Here is a 20313-nt window from a genome sequence, read left to right as displayed (position 1 = left end):
AATTTTCTATGTACCAGTGCACATTCATCACTTTAAGGGCATGTGGTTTGCAGTGCACACCCAAATTTTGAAAAACAAATGTTTAATATGCCACTACGGGAGTCAGAAATTTTAAATTTAATTTGGTTCTTTGCCAATATAAATTAGGTTCATGAATGATGGCAGAAAAAGAGAAATGGAGACTTTGTGATGGCATAAAGTATACGTTTGCCTGCCAAATATTTAGGCTCCAATTTTACCTCTTTTTCTAAAGTGTCAACAAGCATTTGTACATCAGAACCATTCAGCTTGGCTGATGCTCACACTGCAGTTTCAGCCTTGATCATTTACAGGTGAGCACTGAGTGTGTTGATAATTTTGGACATGACAGAGCTACACTGTGCGCTCGAGACACAGAGCTAATCATTAGAACAAAAGAACAAAGAACAATACAGCACAGGAACAGGCCCTTCGGCTCTCCAAGCCTGTACCGGTCATGATACTAACATTGGCCAAAACCCTCAGCACTTCCTTGTGCCGTATCCCTCTATACCCATCCGATCCACGTGTTTATCAAGATGCCTTTTGAACACCGCTGATGTATCTGCTTCCACAACCTCCCCTGACAACGTGTTCCAGGCACTCACCACCCTCTGTGTAAAAAACCTGCCTCGCACATCTCCTCTAAACCTTACCCCACAGACCTTAAACCTATGCCCCCTGATGACTGGGAAAGAGTGCCTGTCCATCCACTCTATCTATGCCCCTCATAATAGTTGCGGTTATGCAGAGGGGAGGGGCGGGGGAAGTAGTAATCTGGGTACGATATCTATCTTCCCGAATCTTCTTTGGGACCTGCAGCCAGGAGAGATTTTCACTTTCATGGTGTTGCTCCTGCTGCCTGATGTTGGCTCTTTTACAGAGCCAATTGGATACCAGGTGGGGTAGCAATACCGAAGATATATCAAGAAAGTGTATCCAGTTTTGAAGATAGATCACTCGACTTGAACCGTGAGATGGGATTTTACGCGTCCTTAGCTGGAGGGGGGGATCTTCTGGTCGCGCCGTTGTCAACGGGGTTTCCCATTGAATGCATCCTTCACCCCGGCACCCCACGGCAATGGGTGCACCGTCGGTGGGATGATCCCTCGGGCGTGAACAGCCGGAAAACTCCAGCCGTTAACTCTTTCTCACCACAGATGCTGCCTAGCCAGCTGACATTTCCCAGCACTTCTTTTATTAATCCAGGAAGGAGACTTGGATACAATTTCATTCAATTTGATGTGGGCACATGCATATAGTTTAATTGCTAATATATAAATCAAGGAGAAAATGGTTTAAAGTATGTGTGATAAAACTGAAGAAAAGCCATAAAATACTTTTAATTAGTGGCTATTTTGCACAATAACGTAAAGTTAGAAAATATTTTGTACCTAGTGATGTTAAATGTGCAGAACTGACAAGACATTATAAATTACAAGGTCACTACTGTAAAAACCTGAAAAGCTGGTTTCCTTCCTGAGTGGTGATGATTATGTTGCAGTTCAGGGGCTCTGAGTTGCTGTGCCGACCGGTACACTAACACGCATGTTGTAGTCTGGAGCTGTGGATAGTGATGGGAGAGGCTTTCCATCACAGGGCTGACCAGGAATCTCTCCCAATCTTACCGTCTATGTTGGATTTCTAGGTTGATAGTTAACCTGTTTGGATGTGTTATCAATGCATTTTCCAGGCAGCATGGTGGCGCAGTGGTTAGTACTGCTGCCTCATGACGCCGAGGTCCCAGGTTCGATCCCGGCTCTGGGTCACTGTCCTTGTGAAGTTTGCACATTCTCCCTGTGTCTGTGTGGGTTTAGCCCCCACAACCCAAAGATGTGCAGGGTAGGTGGATTGGCCAAGCTAAATTGTTACTTAATTGAAAAAAGAATTGGGTACTCTAAAAAAAATTTTTAAATGCATTATCCTTAGCCATCAAGTACTGGGGTGAGACTGAAAACCAGAGCTTCGAGCACAGACAGGGTGCTATGTACTGCCCCGCCCCCTCCTTCCTGAGCATAGAGCCTCAAAATGATTGCAGAGAAAAATGGCTGAGGTAATTTGTTGAGTATCATGTTTGCTCAAAACTTGTTGCATGTCATGGACTTAAAACTATTAAGGATAATGATAATACTATGGCAATCTAGTTAATCACTCATTACCTATAATTCAGATATGAGAAACATTTATTATCTCCTATTTGCTAAGCTATGTGCCCGTTCAAAACTTATCTCAGTTTCTATTGTCATATGGTCAGATCTTGATGCTGTCAAATGCAATGAAAGCGTGAATTGTTCCAATTTCTAACCAACAAACTTAGAATTGCATCGTCCCTGCTAAATATAGCAATTAATATAAATGACAAGCAGCAATGGGGTTTATGCACAGGAAGAGATTCTTCTTCTTCTGCAATTCTCTGCCTGAAGGCAGGTCCAACCCAGAGTGTCATGATCACTGCCTTAGGTAGAGCAAGGAGGCACGTCTCGAATCCACTCCAGCCAGAACAGGGATCGAACCCGTGCTATTGGCACCAATCTGATTCATACTGGCCACAAAGTCAATGGTGTCCAAGTTGCTGTGGCAACATACACTTTTACATGCTGTAGCTCGGAGCCATAGTGATGGTAAAGGTTCCAACATTCTTTTCATCATGTTGCTGACAAGAAATCTCCCCCGCTGTAATTGCCTGCCAGTGGACGTATCTGCAGTTCAGCCGCATTATGAATACACATTTCCTTGACCATTAAGACCTGGATTGGGACATGAACCAAGAGCTTCTGGTTCAAAGACAGGGCAGCTAACCACTGCACCACAAGATCTCCCGTGAAGCAAAATAAAAGTATCCAATGGTATTATTCCCAGGATAGTCCAAAATATATTAATTATTAATATACTTAATGTGAATTATTAATTCACATCCAGTTTGTCAGGCATGACTGTCATGACTGTTTATATGACCGTCACTGAAAGGTACTTACAGGCATGGCAGAGTTCACGGTGCAGTTGTACACACAGGATCTGAGGGAAGAGTGCATCAAACATCCATCGAATATTTGCAGCGAATCTTTTACTTTTTCATGAAAATCCTCGACAGATTTGTTAGCGCTTATGAAGTACAAGTAATCAGAATACAGCCTAAAAAAGTGTGAATATATCATTATCATCCAAGTGCATAAAATGAGTGACTTACTCTCAGCAAAACAAAAACCACACCATTCTTTTTACAAGAGCTAATCTTTTTTCATGTCACTGCTTTTCTTTAACATGGGGACTTTTTTGGAACACAAATTTGTTTCTACGGTCACAATAATCAATTTAGTGGTTTCAGAAGTGGATCCCTAAACTTCGCAGATTTCAAATATTAGCCTCCAATTTAAAAGCAGAGGTTGGTTCTCTTGATATCGTCATTGTGATCCATTGACATCTTATTTAAGCCCCGTCAGCACTTTGTGGATTCAGATTGAGAAAGAAAAATGAACTTTCGCTATTAGGGCTGCCTTTAAAATTGCATAACAACCACAAGCAGCATCCTTTTCTACATATTCGCTGGTTGCTTGAATGGATTCAAGATGTGCTAAAGACTTAAGAGGAGCTTAACATGAAGGGATGTTGATTCTGGCAACTGAACTTGAAATGAAAATGAAATGAAATGAACTTACAGAGTTACGTAGCTGAACAACATAATGGTTGAAAAAGGGTAAGCGACTGGATATTAATAAATTTCCGTTCCTTTCAGACTTGGTTGCTCAAAGCTGGAGAATGCATCACTTTAAACAAAAAACTTGAGGGAAAGGATTAATGATGAGTGATGGAGAGGGACTTTAAAATTCATCATAATCCTTTACAACTGTTTGACTTTAATGGCAAGGCTTTAAACCTATGGTCAAGTTTTAAACTGATGTCCCCTTCCTTACTCCAAAAAGTTTTAAACTTGGATGTTTCAGCAATAAAAGTAAAGAAATCAAACAGCATACACAAGGAGGAAATTCTCATTACATCCACACATCGGCACTTACACACTAGTGTGTGTGTAACATGTGTGCACACTCACATTTGGGGGTGGCGGGGTGGGGTATCTAAGCCCATTACATCAGGAGAGCATAGCCATTTAGAACGAAAATTGGTCGGCCCTCAGTCATCAGGTGACAGGAGAAAAGTCACAAAGATCACAGGTCTTAGCTATTCAGAACATTATAGGGGGAAGAAAACAGAATAAAATAAAATAATGGGAGAGACTTCTTAGAATTACCTCGCAAGAATTCTATATATAAAGCATGAGACAGAAATATTCACAGGAGGAAGATTCATAGATTGAGAAAGAAATCAGTGGTAGAGAGAAAACAGAACCTGGCTCTGGATTTTCCAGACAAGGCATAGGTAGCATTAGAATGGAAGAGATCTACTCTGTCCCAAACGGATATGCACTATCCGATCAGCATGAGTATATATAGATCAGTTTGTAATTTTGTAAAAGGAAATCCCAATGAGCTTTAGCAGATCCCTGAGCACTTCTACCTTAGCGATGTGTTAATACATTCAATCCATGTCTTGAATGCCGCAAGATTCAAGAAAGTTCAAGGAAGACAAACCAAGTAACTTTCTGGAATCTGCAGTGTGCCATCAGCACCAGGGGATATATCCAGTCCAAATTTAAAACATACTAACTATACATAATGGGCCATCTCCCTACAACTCCCAACTCAAAAAAACATCTGCCTCTGCTTGAAGACTTCCAATGAATTTCAGTTCCTGGTAGGGGCAGTCCTACAACTCTGTAGCAATTAACAACTCAACCCCAAACAAAAAAAGCCATAAAGATGACTGGGTTGGGAAATGGAAAAATGCTAGAGTTGTGCAACTGGAGAATTTTCCCCTGAGCTAAAGATTAGGGGACTGTGTTGGAGCAGAGCAAAATAAACTTGACATTTAGCCACATCATGTCTGAGCTGATAGCACATGATGTTAACAATTGATGTTCAAAGTGGAAATAATATTCCAAAAAGCTAGCACTGATACAGTCACCCAAATATTTAATGTTAATGCCTTTAAAGTTAAATATTAAAACTATAGTAAAACCAAACAGAAATTTTAATTAGCGGATATTCTGTAATTTGTGTTTAACCGTTGAAAGATTATGGGTGGAATTTTCCAGACTAGCCAAAGGCAAAACCACCCCACGGTGGGATCCCAGTGGTGGGATGGGCGAGCCATGCGTAATGTCGAAGATGTCAATCATCCTCTGCTACCGGACAATATGCCGCGGGGAGGTCATGTGTGAGGAACTGTCAGAACATTAGCATTAACGACATCGCTGCAGAAATATTGGATCCAGAATAAGAAACGCAGCAGTAATCTATTCCCTTTTAGATATGAAATAAAATAAAATGAAGCAATCCAAGTTAATTTTTTTTTAAAAAGTGAAATTCTTGTCAGCATAGTTTTTAAAAAAAAATCAACTTACTGTATTTGTGGGTGCAAAGAATATAAATGCAGGTCCTTATATATTACTGCACCTAAACTCATCAGTGATTTTGAATACTGTTGAAACTGGGTTGAAATAGCTTCTCGGGGCATATGTATGGATTTTCAGTAGAGTTATTGCATTGTTACATCAATGGCATGGGAATGGGAGAGGTGCATGACCTACTTTGGCCTCACTTATAATGGCCAGGTTAGACTGCTCACAGTAGTGGCTCCAGTTTCCTCTGAAATCTGTAGTTGCACTGCACATCACAAAAATACATCAGATTTTGGCTGCCACGTTTGCTGTAGCTGAAACACTAACAGCGTTGCAGCGTTATTTCTGTGCCAAGCCACTGACTTGGATGAATCTCAAGAGGGAGCCAGTACAGGTGTGTCAATTTCAGTCTCAGTGTTACAACATCAGTTCAATGCCAAATTCCTACCACAGCCCTGGCACTGATTCAATGCAAAATCCATAACTGGCTATTACATCTAAAGTACTTCAGCAATAATTGCTATAGCTATCCAAAATACTTAGCCTTGCTAACTTTTCCAAACCACTGTCAATTTCTCCATATGTCCCTGACTTTCTTTCTAGGGCGGAATTCCACAGATACTTTGCTCAACTGTCAGAGAGACTGGAAAACTGGAGTCAATAGACTGGGGAATTTAATAGCAGGCCTGCACATAACTCTTGTGCTACATGCAAAAGTCTTTTGGGATTCACTAGACTTGAAGAAGGCGTGATAACTCTGCTAGATTTTCCCTTCCCCGTCCTCAAGACAATGAGATTCATCTGGCTGTATGGTGGCACAATGGTTAGCACTGCTGTCTACAGCGCTGAGGACCCGGGTTCGATTCCGGCCCCGGGTCACTGTCCGTGTGGAGTTTGCACATTATCCCCGTGTCTGCGTGGGTTTCACCCCCACAACCCAAAGATGTGCAGGTTAGGTGGATTGGCCACGCTAAATTACCCCTTAATTGGAAAAACATAATTGGTTACTCTAAAAAAATTTTTAAAAGAGATTCACTATAATGGTCCCAATACACTGACCTGGCTGAGATCAATCAGTTATCTTCGAATACATTCAGACTTTAAAAAATTTTTTTAGAGTAATCAGTTATGTTTTTCTAATTAACACGGGGAGAATGTGCAAACTCCATACGAACAGTGACCCAGAGCCGGGATCGAACATGGGACCTCGGCACTGTGAGGCAGCTGTGCTAACCACTGCTCCATCGTGCTGCCCCGAATACACTCAGACTTAAGGGGCTTTCTGGTCTCTAAGATTCAGTATCATGGCCACAGGCTTTATTCATTGACTAACCCTTGTAGTTTAAGCAACAACAGGCTAAAAACAAAATAGTTAATATTTGTCATAATCTTTTTTAATAAAGGCTACTCCTGATAATTGATTATTTTTACATTTATTCGATCATTAGAGGAGGAGGAGTGCAGTTAAACATCCGTGCGAATTTAGTTCTGAAAAAAATGGGCATTGCTAATCAAAGAAGATGGTAATGTTTTAAAGATTTTTATTGTGAGAACCTATTTCAGGTTAAATTAATTTCTTCCTATTAGTTAAGGCAAAGTTCCCAGTTACGGAAACGTGAATGGTGCATGAAAACAGCAGAGAACCAGATACATTATACAGTGCGGAAATTTGGACTATTCTGCCAGTCATAACTGCACAGGTGAAACTCTTTGCAAGAAATCGCGTTTCCTAACGTTTTGGCAGTAAAGACACAGGACAATCAACAAAGTCTGCAACTAACCTCTCAACAGGATCCCTCAGCATAGCAATAAGTTTAACAGCTGGCAGAACCGCGTGAAGGAAGTCCTGAATTAAATATGGTGGTTCACCATTAACAGAGCGATGATAGAAATTCTGCCAAGCATTATTGTCCCACATTGTGGAAGCACTTGCCTCACCTATAAAGAAATGAAAAGTTTTTTTTTTAAACTGAAGAGTGGAAGCAAGTGAGATTCAATTCCCCGTGGGAGATCGGGGGATAGGTGATCCCGACAATATCCTTTGGGTTTGGCTACAGGATCAGAAAGTGGAGAGGTGCCACACTATCTCATACTGGGGAACTACAGAACAATACTTTTCACTGTACCTCGATACATGTGACAATAAATCAAAATCCAGGGGGAGGAAAAATAAAAAAGGATCTGCTCAAACTTAACAAAGGAACAGGAGTGGACCATTTAGCCCCTCAAATCTGTTCTTTTGATCTGTGATCTATCTCCATATAAAATACTTCGGAGGCACACCACTATAATCTGGGTTCCTAAACATTGAGCTCTCGTTGAAGCAAACACAAATCAGTGCTTTGTGATGAATTCTAGTACTTGCATGTTTTGACCAGGAGCACACACCACACCACAGCTCCAACATAAAGCTTGGATTCGGCCCACGTAAAAAGAAATTCACCATTAGACCTCATCTCCGATAGGAAAACAAGCATAGCCTTGTGGCCTGACAATGAGTCAGCTGTCTGCTCTCTTAGTTTGGGATTGGTGCAAGGTCAGGGTACCAAAAGAGGGGCGAGGGAACAAAATGTCCTTTTAAAACAAAACCACGCACAGACAAATGAAATGTTGACAGCTGCTTTTACTTAAAATTACTTTCATGTGGTAATCCAGTAAAAGATCAGTTGCAGCAGCATGAAGGTTTCCGTGCCACAACCACAGTGGAACTGTTCCTACAACTTATCAGATTTTCCATCAGGTGAGTCAAAAACTGAAACTGACTGAATAAATGATCAGTTTATGAAAAAAAACATTTCTGCAAAAATTGTGCTCATTAATTGATATCAACCACGCTTTGACAAGCACTTAACGCGTTCAACTTGTGATTTAGAGTGACTCAGATCTTTGGGACCTGAAGTAATTTACAGGCTAAAACAAAATAGTTAATATTATACAATAGTAATTTATAACATAGTATGTGTGTGTGGGGGGGGGGGGGATAAAATAACTCACCAATGATCATGTTGCTTTTAATGAGTTGTTCAGCAGATGAATTGGTTATCTGACTCTGAATCTGATGTGCTGCGAGATCAAAAAGATCCAGATAATCTTCAATTAGGTATCGGTCATGGAACCCATTCCAGGGTTGAATAATACCTGCAAACAAAAGCATGCTTCAGTACAGAATTAACGTACCATTCCATTTCAAAATGATCTCCTCATTACATTAATGGACCAGGGAACCAATATATGTCAAATTTCAAGATTACTCACTCAAAATTCTGTCAAGTGTTCTGAATTGTGTTTTAGTATTGTGGAGAAAACCAACAGGCAGCATTGTATTTTGTCTAAGCACCAGGGGCTACTGTTGTTTCACCTTCCTGCAGCACAATGTAATAAAATGAGGGATTAAGAACTGCTTAATTGCTCCCAATTGGTGATGTGAAATATTGGGCTAAGAGTTTGTGAGCTCCAACTCCACCACAGCAAGTTTATGAAATTCAATTCAGGTGAGCTGTGGGCTAACACCATAAAACATTATCAAAGGTAACCGTTCAGTTGTAAAAACCCAACTGGTTCACTAATTTCTTCAGTGAAGGGAAGCTTCAGTTTTCTGACTGACCGGCGATACCCGACTAAACTCAAAATCTCAGTCAGATTATTCAGTTTTGAACAATCACTGCAAGACACAATTGTAAGTAAAATGTTAAATAGACCAATGACCCAGACGTTAAATTGGGGCAATGTCCAGACAATTCCACCTCAGCCAACCCTGTAAAGCTCTCCTCACAAATATCTAGGGACTGTTGTGAAGCTTGGCAATCATACTCACACAATCACATCTACCAGCCAACATCCTGGACTCTACTATCGCTGGGTATATTCTGTCCTACCAGTAGAGAGTTCCATGAGAGGTGGGCGAACAATGTTATGTAGCTGGGTGTAGTTGGCCCTGCAAGTCCTTAATGTAGAGTTCACATGAAGTCTTATTACTTCAAGCCAAAGCAAAAATCTACAGATTATCATATGCTACACCCATCAATCATTGAATAAGCGCTTTTAATTATTGTACAGCACGTAAGAGAAAGAACTTCAGGAAACAAGGACACAACAGGTAATATGAACAAGGACTTCAATATTCACCACTATGCAAAGCTCCGAGGTAGGACTGCTCACTAAACTGGGCAAGTTCTGAAAGAAATATCTGTCAAACTCAGCCTGCAAGGGTAAACATCACAAGGGAATAATCTACTTGATCCAAAGCTTACCAACTTATCTGTTTCAGATATTTTTGTCCACAATAGCATTGATAGAATGATCACTACACAATACTGGAAAAGACAGTCCAAGTTTCACAGCAAGTACACCTTCCATCAGGCAGTGTGGCACTGTCACGGTGACAAGCTGAGGAAATATCAAGCAGTCCAAAATTGGACCTCTATTTCCACAAGCTTCATCACTATCAAGCCAAGGACTAAACTCAGTGCAAATTAAATACAGTAGATCATACAAGGAGTAATGCTGGATCAATTTTAGAACAAGGCACTATATTGGTCAAGCCACAAAAACGCTCCAGAAAGAGAAAAACTAAAAGCTACAGATAGAGCTAATCGATCAGAGCAACATTGTGTATTCCAACCACACCCAGTCAAGAATGGTGGTAGACAATCAGTCAGGAATATTTCGGAATACTCACCATTCACGTGAGTATAGCCACAATAGCTTGTCACCATCCAGGACAAAGTAATCCACTTAATCAGCATCACTGGACTCAGTATGCTCCATCCCACCATTGGTGCAACATGGCTGAGGTAAGTATTGAACATAGAACATACAGTGCAGAAGGAGGCTATTCAGCCCATCGAGTCTGCACCAACCCACTTAAGCCCTCACTTCCACCCTATCCCCGTAACCTAATAACCACTGGGGGAGAAGGACATATAAACATTTAATCAACATGTTAGAGCCCAGCACATCACATTTAATGGTTAGAATATGTTTTTTAAAAAGTATTTCTTAATACCTACTGAAGTACTGAGTGGATAATACCACATAATTATTCCAATTCCAATTCTCTTCATGCACCTACTAGTGCACTAAGGCAGAGTTTCATCTGTTTCCATACCTAGTTGTTCCTGGAACAGGTCGCTAATCTGTCGCCAGAGGCTTATATAGCTTGAGGGTTCTGTTGATCAGAAATTTAACTGGAGCAGTCACATGATGTGACTGCAAAACCCCCGGTGGGCACTAGATATGCTGATGAGTTACTCAATTCCATACCCCTCATAATTTTTCAATCAATTACAGGGCTTCAGTCAGGAATATTTCGGAATACTCACCATTCATGTGAGTATAGCCACAATAGCTTGTCACCATCCAGGACAAAGTAATCCACTTGATCAACATCACTGGACTCAGTATGCTCCATCCCACCATTGGTGCAACATGGCTGAGGTAAGTATTGAACATAGAACTTACAGTGCAGAAGGAGGCCATTCGGCCCATCGAGTCTGCACCAACCCACTTAAGCCCTCACTTCCACCCTATCCCCGTAACCCAATAACCCCTCACTAACTCACTAACCTTTTTGGTCACTAAGGGCAATTTATCATGGCCAATCCACCTAACCTGCACATCTTTGGACTGTGGAAGGAAACCGGGGCACCCAGAGGAAACCCACGCAGACACGGGGAGAACGTGCAGACTCCACACAGACAGTGTCCCAGCGGGGAATCGAATCTGGGACCCTGGCGCTGTGAAGCCACAGTGCTAGCCACTGGTGCTACCGTGCTGCCCTTAGTATTCACTAAACGTTACTTCAATAATGCTTCCCACCCCTGAAAGGTTGAGACTGATACCAGCAGCAAAATAATGGGAACACCATCACCTCAAAGCTCTCCTTGAACCAGCATGACCTGGGCATGTATCACCATTTCTTTACTGTCGTTGGATCAAGGCCTTAGAATTTCCTCCATTGTGAGAGTAGCTTCATCACAACACTGTTCACAAAGGCCCCATCAACTTCTCTAGGTAACTTGAGATGAGCAATAAATGCACTCTTGCCAGCTTTCCCCACATTCTGAGTTCAAATAATAAAAAGTGCAGCTTAAGACACCTTGGAAAAATGACGGCTTTCTGCAGATGTCAGACACAAAACTGACCCAAAAAACCCCCAAAGCATTCAAGCCTTTTAGACCAGGAACATCCAAGAAGATCCACATCTATCTCCATGACTCTTCTATAGCTCACTCCCAGACTTCTTTCAGACTCTTTGTTATCTTTCGAGCTGGAAGTAAAGATGGAACAAAGAGTGGTGTTGACTATATGGAGATCTCTTCAAATGTAGAGCTACTGTTCTGATGAGGGGGTGAGGGAGAAGAAGGGGCAGAAACCTGTTCTTAGCAGGGTGACAAAGTGTCTAAGTGACTGTAACACTCAATCCGATTAAAGGCCCAAAGGTTTATCTCTCAGCTTTTAGAAGGAGACAACCGTCACCAAGGAGTTTAGCTAATGTGGTGACATCTTACATGTGTTGCTTTGTATGCTCTGTTATTCTGAAACAGTTCAACAATTTATATTTAGCCTGATTGTACCAACCATTACGTATGGGCACTGTAAAAGGTGACGAAAGAGCTTGGACTAAAGATAGTAATATCCAGTTCCAATCACAAGAGACTACTGTTGTTAGATCTCAATGTTATACTCACATTTAGTTAGATGTTAGAGCATGGGCACGTCTCTAAGTCTGCATATGGGAGTTACTGACACTGCTGTAACTGAGGGAATCTTGACCGCAAGACCCTTAGCTTTTATCATATCAATTTGGGGAAAGTTGAAACACAAACGTACCCAAAAATAATATAGCCAAGTAAGTGCAGATAAACTGGAGTGCGCTGCTGAATTTGCCCCAGTCGGTAGTGAAATCATACCATGATAACCAGATTATGTCCTAATTGGACTGCTGTCAGTAATTTTAACACACAATGCTGTGCCTATACTTGCCTGCCAAACATTAAAGGCCTGTTAGCCTCTCAGGGATCAGGGCACACATCCAAATCTGGCTCAAACACAAAATGTCAAGAATAATAAATCATTTTGCCGATGTACAATATGCCATTGTATCCGATTTTGAAGTGTTTGACTGGAGAACCAGGGTGAAAACAAACTTTACAAAAATAAAAACCAGACTTAACTTTCTCTGGAGTAATCTCAGTCTGTCACAATTACTTAAAGCATGACATTAGCTGACATCATGGAGGTACAATTCTACCACGTGGGTCGCTCTACTGTAAAGGTTACATTCAAGAAGGAGTCAAAATGCAGTACTCTATCACAGACGTCATTGGTTTTGGAAATGATCTCAAAGATTACCGACAGCTTGAAAAAGAACATATTTATGTTCTTTTGTAAGTCTATGGCACATGAAAAATGCTTTTATACTGGAAATGCACATGAGCATATGTTTAAATGTGCAGGAATAAAGTGACATTGTTTTCCTTTTAGAGAAAAGTAAAAAGATTGAAGGGGGTCGATAATGTTAAAGGCACAAGATGTCTTTTCGAGACAGCTCTGATGCGCAACATTCCACAAAATTAGATTTGTTACTTTATTTAGTGGATTTTCTAACCAAGACTGCCACAGCAATATTTTCATTCAAAAAGGGTAGAGGCACTTGCTTGATTTTATTGCAAACGACTCTACTTGCCATTTGAAAATTATTTATTCTGTTAAAGGTTCTTTTTCTCCACTTTAATATGGCTGGAAGGTTTGTGACATGCTTCCCCAGGACAATTAAATGTTTAAATTAAAACTTCTGGATGATTTCAAATATTTTTCAGTTGCTAGATTTCCAATCAAAAAATTAGGAAAATAAACACATCTGGATTTTTTAACAAATCAGACTAAGCTTCCCCCTTTTGCAGAGGAGCTCTCTCTCTATCGCTTAGTTCTTCTCTTCCTCGGTTAAACGTGGCATTTCAACCCATCTTCCTATCTCAAAGTTCGGACCTGAATTCCTCTTCTTGGCAAACCTACCCCCTCAGTTGCTTCACTCAAAGCAAAAGGCTCATGTTCTCGGCCAATCTCTCTCTCCCATTTAATGAAAGAAAATTACCGCGGATGCTGGAATCTGAAACCAAAGAGAATATGCTGGAAAATCTCAGGTCTGGCAGCATCTGTGGCGAGAGAAAAGAGCTAACGTTTTGAGTCCAGATGACCCTTAGTCAAAGTTAAAATATGTGCTCACGTCCTAAATGTATTTCCAGTTTCAAAGCATTTTTCATGTGCCATAGGCTTACACTTAGGGTTGATTTTGAATAAATATGTTCTTTTTAAAGCTGTTGGTAATCTTTGAGATCATTTCCCAAACCAATAACATCTGTGACAGAGTACTACATTTTGACTCCATCTTGAATGTAACCTTGACAGTAGAGGCGATCCACTTGGTAGAATGGTACCTCCATAATGTCACCTGATGCCATCTAATGTCATGCTTTAAGTAATTGTGACAGACTGAGATTACTTCAGAGAAAGTTAAGTCTGGTTTTTATTTTTGCTGAGATTTTCCACCACTTTCTCTTTGGTCCCTCTCCCATTTTACTGGCACTGTCGACCTTCATTCAATTCCAGCTGGCTTTTTCTATCCTCCCAGTCAAAGAGATTCTACTTTCCTTCCAGCGCCATGCTGAGCTCTGTTCAGTCAAAAATATCTGCTCAGTTAATGTTGGAAACCCTCCAGCTCTCCCTTTCTCAGTCCTGCCCCAGGTTCTCTCCTCTCCTTACCGTTTCTGAATCACTGCCAGTCCATGGCTCCTCCTAACTCTTGTTGTGCGCTCAAGACCACTTGAAGGAGTTAATGACACCACTGAACCAGAGAATATATTTACAGCTGACCAGGATATGCAACAACTTCATTATTAAAAAGAGAACTGTATTCTCAATAGCTTTGTGTTAGAATCATGTAATAACACAGTATTGAAGGTGCCTGTCCTAGACATCTCTGTTCATGGATATTTGCCTTTGTTGGTCGAAGTTCCCCAGACTGAATTTAGAAATTAGCAACCATTACAATTGACAAAACACTGCATGTGACATGGAGCCATTTTACATTTCCAGCTGTACAAAAATCCTCAAGATGGTTCAGTAAAAACAGCTATCCCAGTCCCATATTTAGGTGTATTGTGTCGCTGCTTAAGAAATATGAACATGAAGTTTCATTCTTCACATTCCTGTTATCAGCACAATCATAGGATTATAATTTTTAAACAGTTATTTACAGCTTTAATATTTACAGACCCAGAAAATCCAAATTGTAAACAAATCATTTGCTGTTGGAATACTGGCCGGGATTCTCTGTCCCCTTCCGCTAAGATCGGTAATTCCGATCGGGCAGAGAATCCCACGTCAGGCCAAAAACGGGATAGTGTGTCGTGCAGTAGGTCCGTTCCCAGTCTCCAGTGCCGCCGACCATAGAGGGCTTCCTGCCCCGAGTTTGTGGGAACATGCAAACAGCTGATATGCATTCATTAGAATGTGATTAACGGGATGGAAAGCAGAATCTCCACGCCCAGCACCCCCGTTCTCCACCATTGTGCACTGACCCTCACAGCAGGAACGCCACTGGGTGGGCTTTGGTTGAAGTATTGACAGGGGGGGGGTCAAGGGATGTTAGCTCACTGCCATGCTGAAGAGGGGGCTCCCCCAAGAGTCCAGAGGTTGACCTGTGCTCAGGCTGTGGATATGGGGTTGACCCCAGGACCCTCCCCACTCTCACGGGATTGGAGTGCCATGTCTGGACTGCCCTTTCCAACCCTGAACAATCTAAAGATCACTCTTGGCATGGTGATCTTAGGCAACCCAAATTATCATCCTCTACTGACCTATTTAAACTCTCAAGTGGCCATCTCACTCTGACCTGCTCTGCTTGACAGCTGGAGAACAAATCAGACTGAAGATTTAAACCAGGAAGAGCTTCCCTTTCCTCTCATCTACCTCAGCCCATGATTTTAAAACTACTGCTTTTTGAAGTGTCAGAACCTTCCTAGAAAGCTGACAGCACTTGAAAAGCTTTGAAATCCCCTGAAATCCTTTGAAATGCTTTGCATTAATTCAATTTCACAGTACAGTACCTTTAACTAGACTTTGACTGACAACGGTAATGGTTCAAACACAACTGCCTAGAGGTTTGTTGATTTATCTTTCCCTTCATGCTTGAATGGATCTGAAGTATCCTCCAATGATCCTCATGCAATGTTTATAAACATTCTTGTTCTGATTGACAGATGCTGGTCACTTAATAACAGCTAAGTGCTTTCAAACCCTATTTTCTAACCACTGAAAACATTAGCATTGCTGAAGCCTGGCAGCAGCAAAGGGGCACATGAGCAATGAGCTAACCCCCTTGACCCCACGGGATCCAGCGCTCCAGGCCATCACTGTCAGAATGTTAATACCATGGTGCAATCCACTGTTGGAAATGCCAGGGGGTGGGGACTTAAGGAGGGGGCCTGCTGAAGGGGAGCTGGCTGAAGGAATCAAATGGACGGGTCAGCTCTCCTTCATGTGTGTGTGGTGTGGCAAGGTGACCCATTTTCTCGTGATTGGGGGGATGGGAAGGATGGCCTTCCTTGATGATGGGTTGGGGATGCTCCTGTTGTTAGTGGAAGAGTCAACCTTTGAGTTGTGGGGATAGGGGCAGGGGGCTGTCTCTGAACGCTGGGATTAGGGTGCCCGTTCAAAATGGCAGCCAACACCAGTAAGGGCTGTTTGTAGCTATGCATTTTGCAATAGCAAAGGTCTGAGAATCCCCCCTCTGTGACACTCCTAGCACCAGTGGGTCACAGTCCCGTTTCTACACTGGTGGGAGCACTGGAACGGAGAATCTGCCCACATATGTTTGGAGCTTCAAATAGAGAAGTTGTGGTCATTGTAGGAGTGGCGAAGCATCACCAGTTCTAGCAGATGACTAAATTATCCAAATTAGAGACCATAATGCAGAACATCCCGCAGCTTGGACACCCATAATTAAGATTCAAATATAGCATAATGTATAGGTTGGAATAAGGCAATAATCCAAAGGCTCAGATTGTTCAAAACTTTGTAAATGGCTTATCGAGTGTTGACATATTTGGTTTTTTTCTTTTCTTCCCTCCCTCCCTCATTCCCAGACCCTTGAATAGACAACAAAAATCCGTGGCCAACCCGCTTCCTAGTCCTTGCCAATGTTGCTTTGAGTTGACCATCATGTACAGGGGGCTGGATTCTCCGCCCCGCCACATTTCTGGCTCGACCCTCCAGAAGGATCCTCCATTACGCCGGCCGGTCAATGGGATTTCCCATTGTGGGGCAGCCCCACGCTGACGGGAAGCCCCCGGGCGCCGGCAAAACGGAGAATCCTACTGGCGGAGAATCCCACCCAATATGTCTGGGGGAAACCCTCCTTCTGAGCTGAGCATTATTCAGTTCCTCTTTATAGTAGAGTGCCTGAGATAGAAACTAACCTGCTGCAGAGCCACGCACTGGTGCTTTGAGGCTACTGTACTTCCTCATGTTCTTCAACATATGAAAGTTGTGGACTTTCAGATTACCTTTTGAAGTAATAATTGCAACATTGCAAAAACCATTATGAAGTAAACAAACAAATGATACTCTATCTTATGACTGGTAGAAAAGATATAACAATTTTCTTTGCAATAAGATACATAGAATTCCATAAGATATGCAGCACAGGAACAAGTCGTTGGGCTCAACTGATCTTTTCTAGTTTAAAATTTCCCCTCCCATTCCAGCCGTTTCATCTCAGCCTTTTCCAGATCTTTCTCTTCCCTTTTTTATGTGCAATCACTTTCAGCGAAAGTGAGTTCCACATTTAACTGCTCTCTGAGTAAGGACATTTCTACTTATTTCCCTATTGGATTTATTAATCTCAACCTTGGGATAAAGTTTCCCCTTTCAGCAGAGTTGCAGATTCCATGACAAATTGCGCCCAGTTTGAAGTGTTTTCTCCCCATGGTTATCCGTTGATACTCAGTTGTAAGTTGTAAAACGCAAAATCTGCGAACCAATGCAATTGGGCAGTGTTTTAAAATGCTATTTGTTCAGAATATAAATATAAACGTATGAAATATGAGTAGGAGTAAGCTACTCAACCCCTCAAGCCTCTGCCATTTAATAGGGTCACAATGTCCTGTATGTGTTTCAAATTACACATCACCATTGATACCGACAATCTTCGATAAGAAGAATCTATCTTCCTCTGCCTTAAAAATACTCAATGACCCCACCTCCAAACGTGCTGAGGCACGAGTTCCAAAGTCACACAAACCTCTGAGAGAAAAACAATTCTCTTCATCTCTGTCATAAAAGGGCAAGCCCTGATTTTAAAACGGTGTCACCTAATTTTGCACTCACCCACTTTACATGCCCACCTGTTCGTGATCTTATATACCCCAATCAAGTCACCTCTCACTCTACTAAACTCCAGTGGAGTTTAGAGGAATTTGTCTAACCTTGCCTCATTCCAGGTATCCTCCTCACAACCACCTCCAACGCATTTACATCATTCCTTAAGTAAGGAGACCAAAACTACACAAAGTGGGCGCAATCCAACAGCCACGCTGCAACCGAAAAGCAGCTCGCCACAGTGCAGCGTGGCCAATAGAAGCCGGGAGTGGGATCTATCCATCTCACAATGTCTTGCGAAATCCAATGTGATCTCTATGAGATGTTGCAATATAAATCCCACCCATTGTGGGCGGGCTCAGTCTTTGGCAAATCTGCATATTAGAGCGAGACAGCTAGTCTCACTCTGGATAAAAGTCTTTTTAACACAAGACCCTGCTCCCATGCCCACATGTCTGTCCTTGGCCTGCTGCAATGTTCCAGTGAAGCTCAACGCAAACTGGAGGAACAACATCTCATCTTCCGGTTAGGCAATCTACAGTCTTCCGGTCTCAACATCGAATTCAACAGCTTCAGATGATCAGCTCCACCCCATTTGTTTTCAGCTCATTTCATTTTCACTGTTTTTTTTACCATTTCTTTCTCTCTTGTCTTTCTTTATATATATTTAACCCCCACACGCCGATCTTATCCACCTTTCCTTACCCTTTCTCCCCTTTACTTCCCCCTTCCCCTCCCCCCACATCTACATCTGTCACGGTTTACCCTCTGATGTTAGTTTCTCTGCTGTTCGGTCTTTCACACCTTTTGTTCTCCCTGGGGACTGCCATTAGCACTCTTTCCCCATGGTTTCTGTAGCTATTAGCACCCCGTTTCCCTGGGTTTCTGTGGCTATGACTCATCTTTCATTCTCACCACAGTATAAATACTTCCCACTTTCTCTGTCTGAGAGCTTTGACAAAGGGTCATCTGGACTCGAAACATTAGCTCTTTTCTCTCCCTACAGATGCTGACAGACCTGCTGAGATTTTTCAGCATTGTCTCTTTAGTCTCACTCTAATGTGCAGATTTCAGAAGTACCTGAGGCTTTGGGATTGATCCCCTGTGTCTCAGAGACCTCAGGTGAATGTGGTTCAGCACTGGTCTCCACAAATGGGGACAAAATGGAACGGTGCTCATGGGGGTCTCCCAGGGGATCGGGAGCTGCAAGCTGCATTTTTTGTGTGGAAGCGATCAGGCCGGCGTGCCCTGTGTGGGTGTTGAGGGGGTAGCCGGGGAACCTCCTATAGTGCTTTGGGGCTGATAGAGGGTCGCTTCGGGGTTGTGGTGATTGGGGTGCCATTTTTAAATGTCTCTCACTACACTGGGGAGTTATGGTGAGTGGTGCTCCCCAGGGTACAAAACCAGGCTATGTGCGGCCTCAGCCAACGTGTTTCCCGCTGAGACCCCTTTAACAGCGTGAGTCGTGTTGTATAGCCATGTGTGTTTCGACACTACGAACACTGGGAAACACATGGCTATGCCCACTCATTTTGGGGCTTTCTTCTCAATTAGTTTAATCGCGCCCTGTATTTGAAATGTAGGTCTGGATTCACCGAATCAATGCCGAAATTGCGAAACGCGATTGGGCGGAGAATAGCCCCCGACACCAAAATCATAGTAGGCAACAGTTTGACGCCAAATCGGGATCCGCTGGCACTCCGAAAATGGCACCCTGAAAACCACCATTTGTGGAGACCAGTGCTGAACCACATTCACCTGAGGTCTCTGAGACACAGGGGATCAATCCCAAAGAATCAGGTACTTCTGGAATCTGCACATTGGAGTGAGACTAAAGAGAAAATGCTGGAAAATAACAGCAGGTTGGTATATCTGGCCTGACCCTCAATTCTGCGGGGCCTCTACGATTCACCGCTGCCGATGGGCCGAGTTCCCGACGACGTTGTTCACCTGTGGTCTCAGCAATCAGGCACCCGGTGTGGCGGCTGCGGACTGTGTCCAGTGCCGTCACAGCCGGCTGAGAGCCATGCTGCTGGCCGGAGGGGCTTCCGTGAGGGTTGGGGGGGTCTGTGGGGGATGGCCAGGGCGGTAGTATTTGGCAGGTTAGATCCGCACACGTCCGCTACCATGTTTTCGGCCCGACCGCTGCACGTTCCCGGCCATTGTCCAGCCGTTTATGTCGTGGGAGCCGGGAGATTTACTCGGCGCGGCTTCCAACCCCTCACCCGTCGCAGGATGGGGGAGGGCTCGATGCCGATTTTTCCGTCGTAAAACACCACAGTCATCAACAGCCTCAAAAACGGTGAATCCAGTCCGTGGTCTCACTAATGCCATGTATAGCTGAAGCAAACTTCCTTACTATTGTGTACAATTTCTCTTGCATAAAGGATCGCCATCTTAATTACTTGCTCTACCTTCTAAACCTTTGTTACTTTAGACAAAAACACCTAGATCCTTCT

At 42.7% G+C, this 20313-nt stretch overlaps 1 protein-coding gene across 1 annotated transcript in view; it reads right to left on the bottom strand.

The window, feature by feature from the left end:
* The window catches only part of chst15 (carbohydrate (N-acetylgalactosamine 4-sulfate 6-O) sulfotransferase 15), a 106943-nt gene that overhangs the window by 19561 nt on the left and 67069 nt on the right, over positions 1 to 20313 (bottom strand). The window contains exons 4-6 of the mRNA XM_072479269.1: positions 8468 to 8611; positions 7255 to 7411; positions 2994 to 3150 (exon numbers count right to left, since the gene is read on the bottom strand). Of these exons, the coding sequence (XP_072335370.1) occupies positions 2994 to 3150; positions 7255 to 7411; positions 8468 to 8611 (458 nt within the window). The remainder of the gene's footprint in view (positions 1 to 2993; positions 3151 to 7254; positions 7412 to 8467; positions 8612 to 20313) is intronic.

This window comes from Scyliorhinus torazame, chromosome 16, assembly GCF_047496885.1.
Source record: "Scyliorhinus torazame isolate Kashiwa2021f chromosome 16, sScyTor2.1, whole genome shotgun sequence".
Taxonomy (NCBI): Eukaryota; Metazoa; Chordata; class Chondrichthyes; order Carcharhiniformes; family Scyliorhinidae; genus Scyliorhinus; species Scyliorhinus torazame.
Note: the sequence above shows the minus strand (reverse complement) of the source record. Positions and strands in the feature narration are given on the sequence as shown.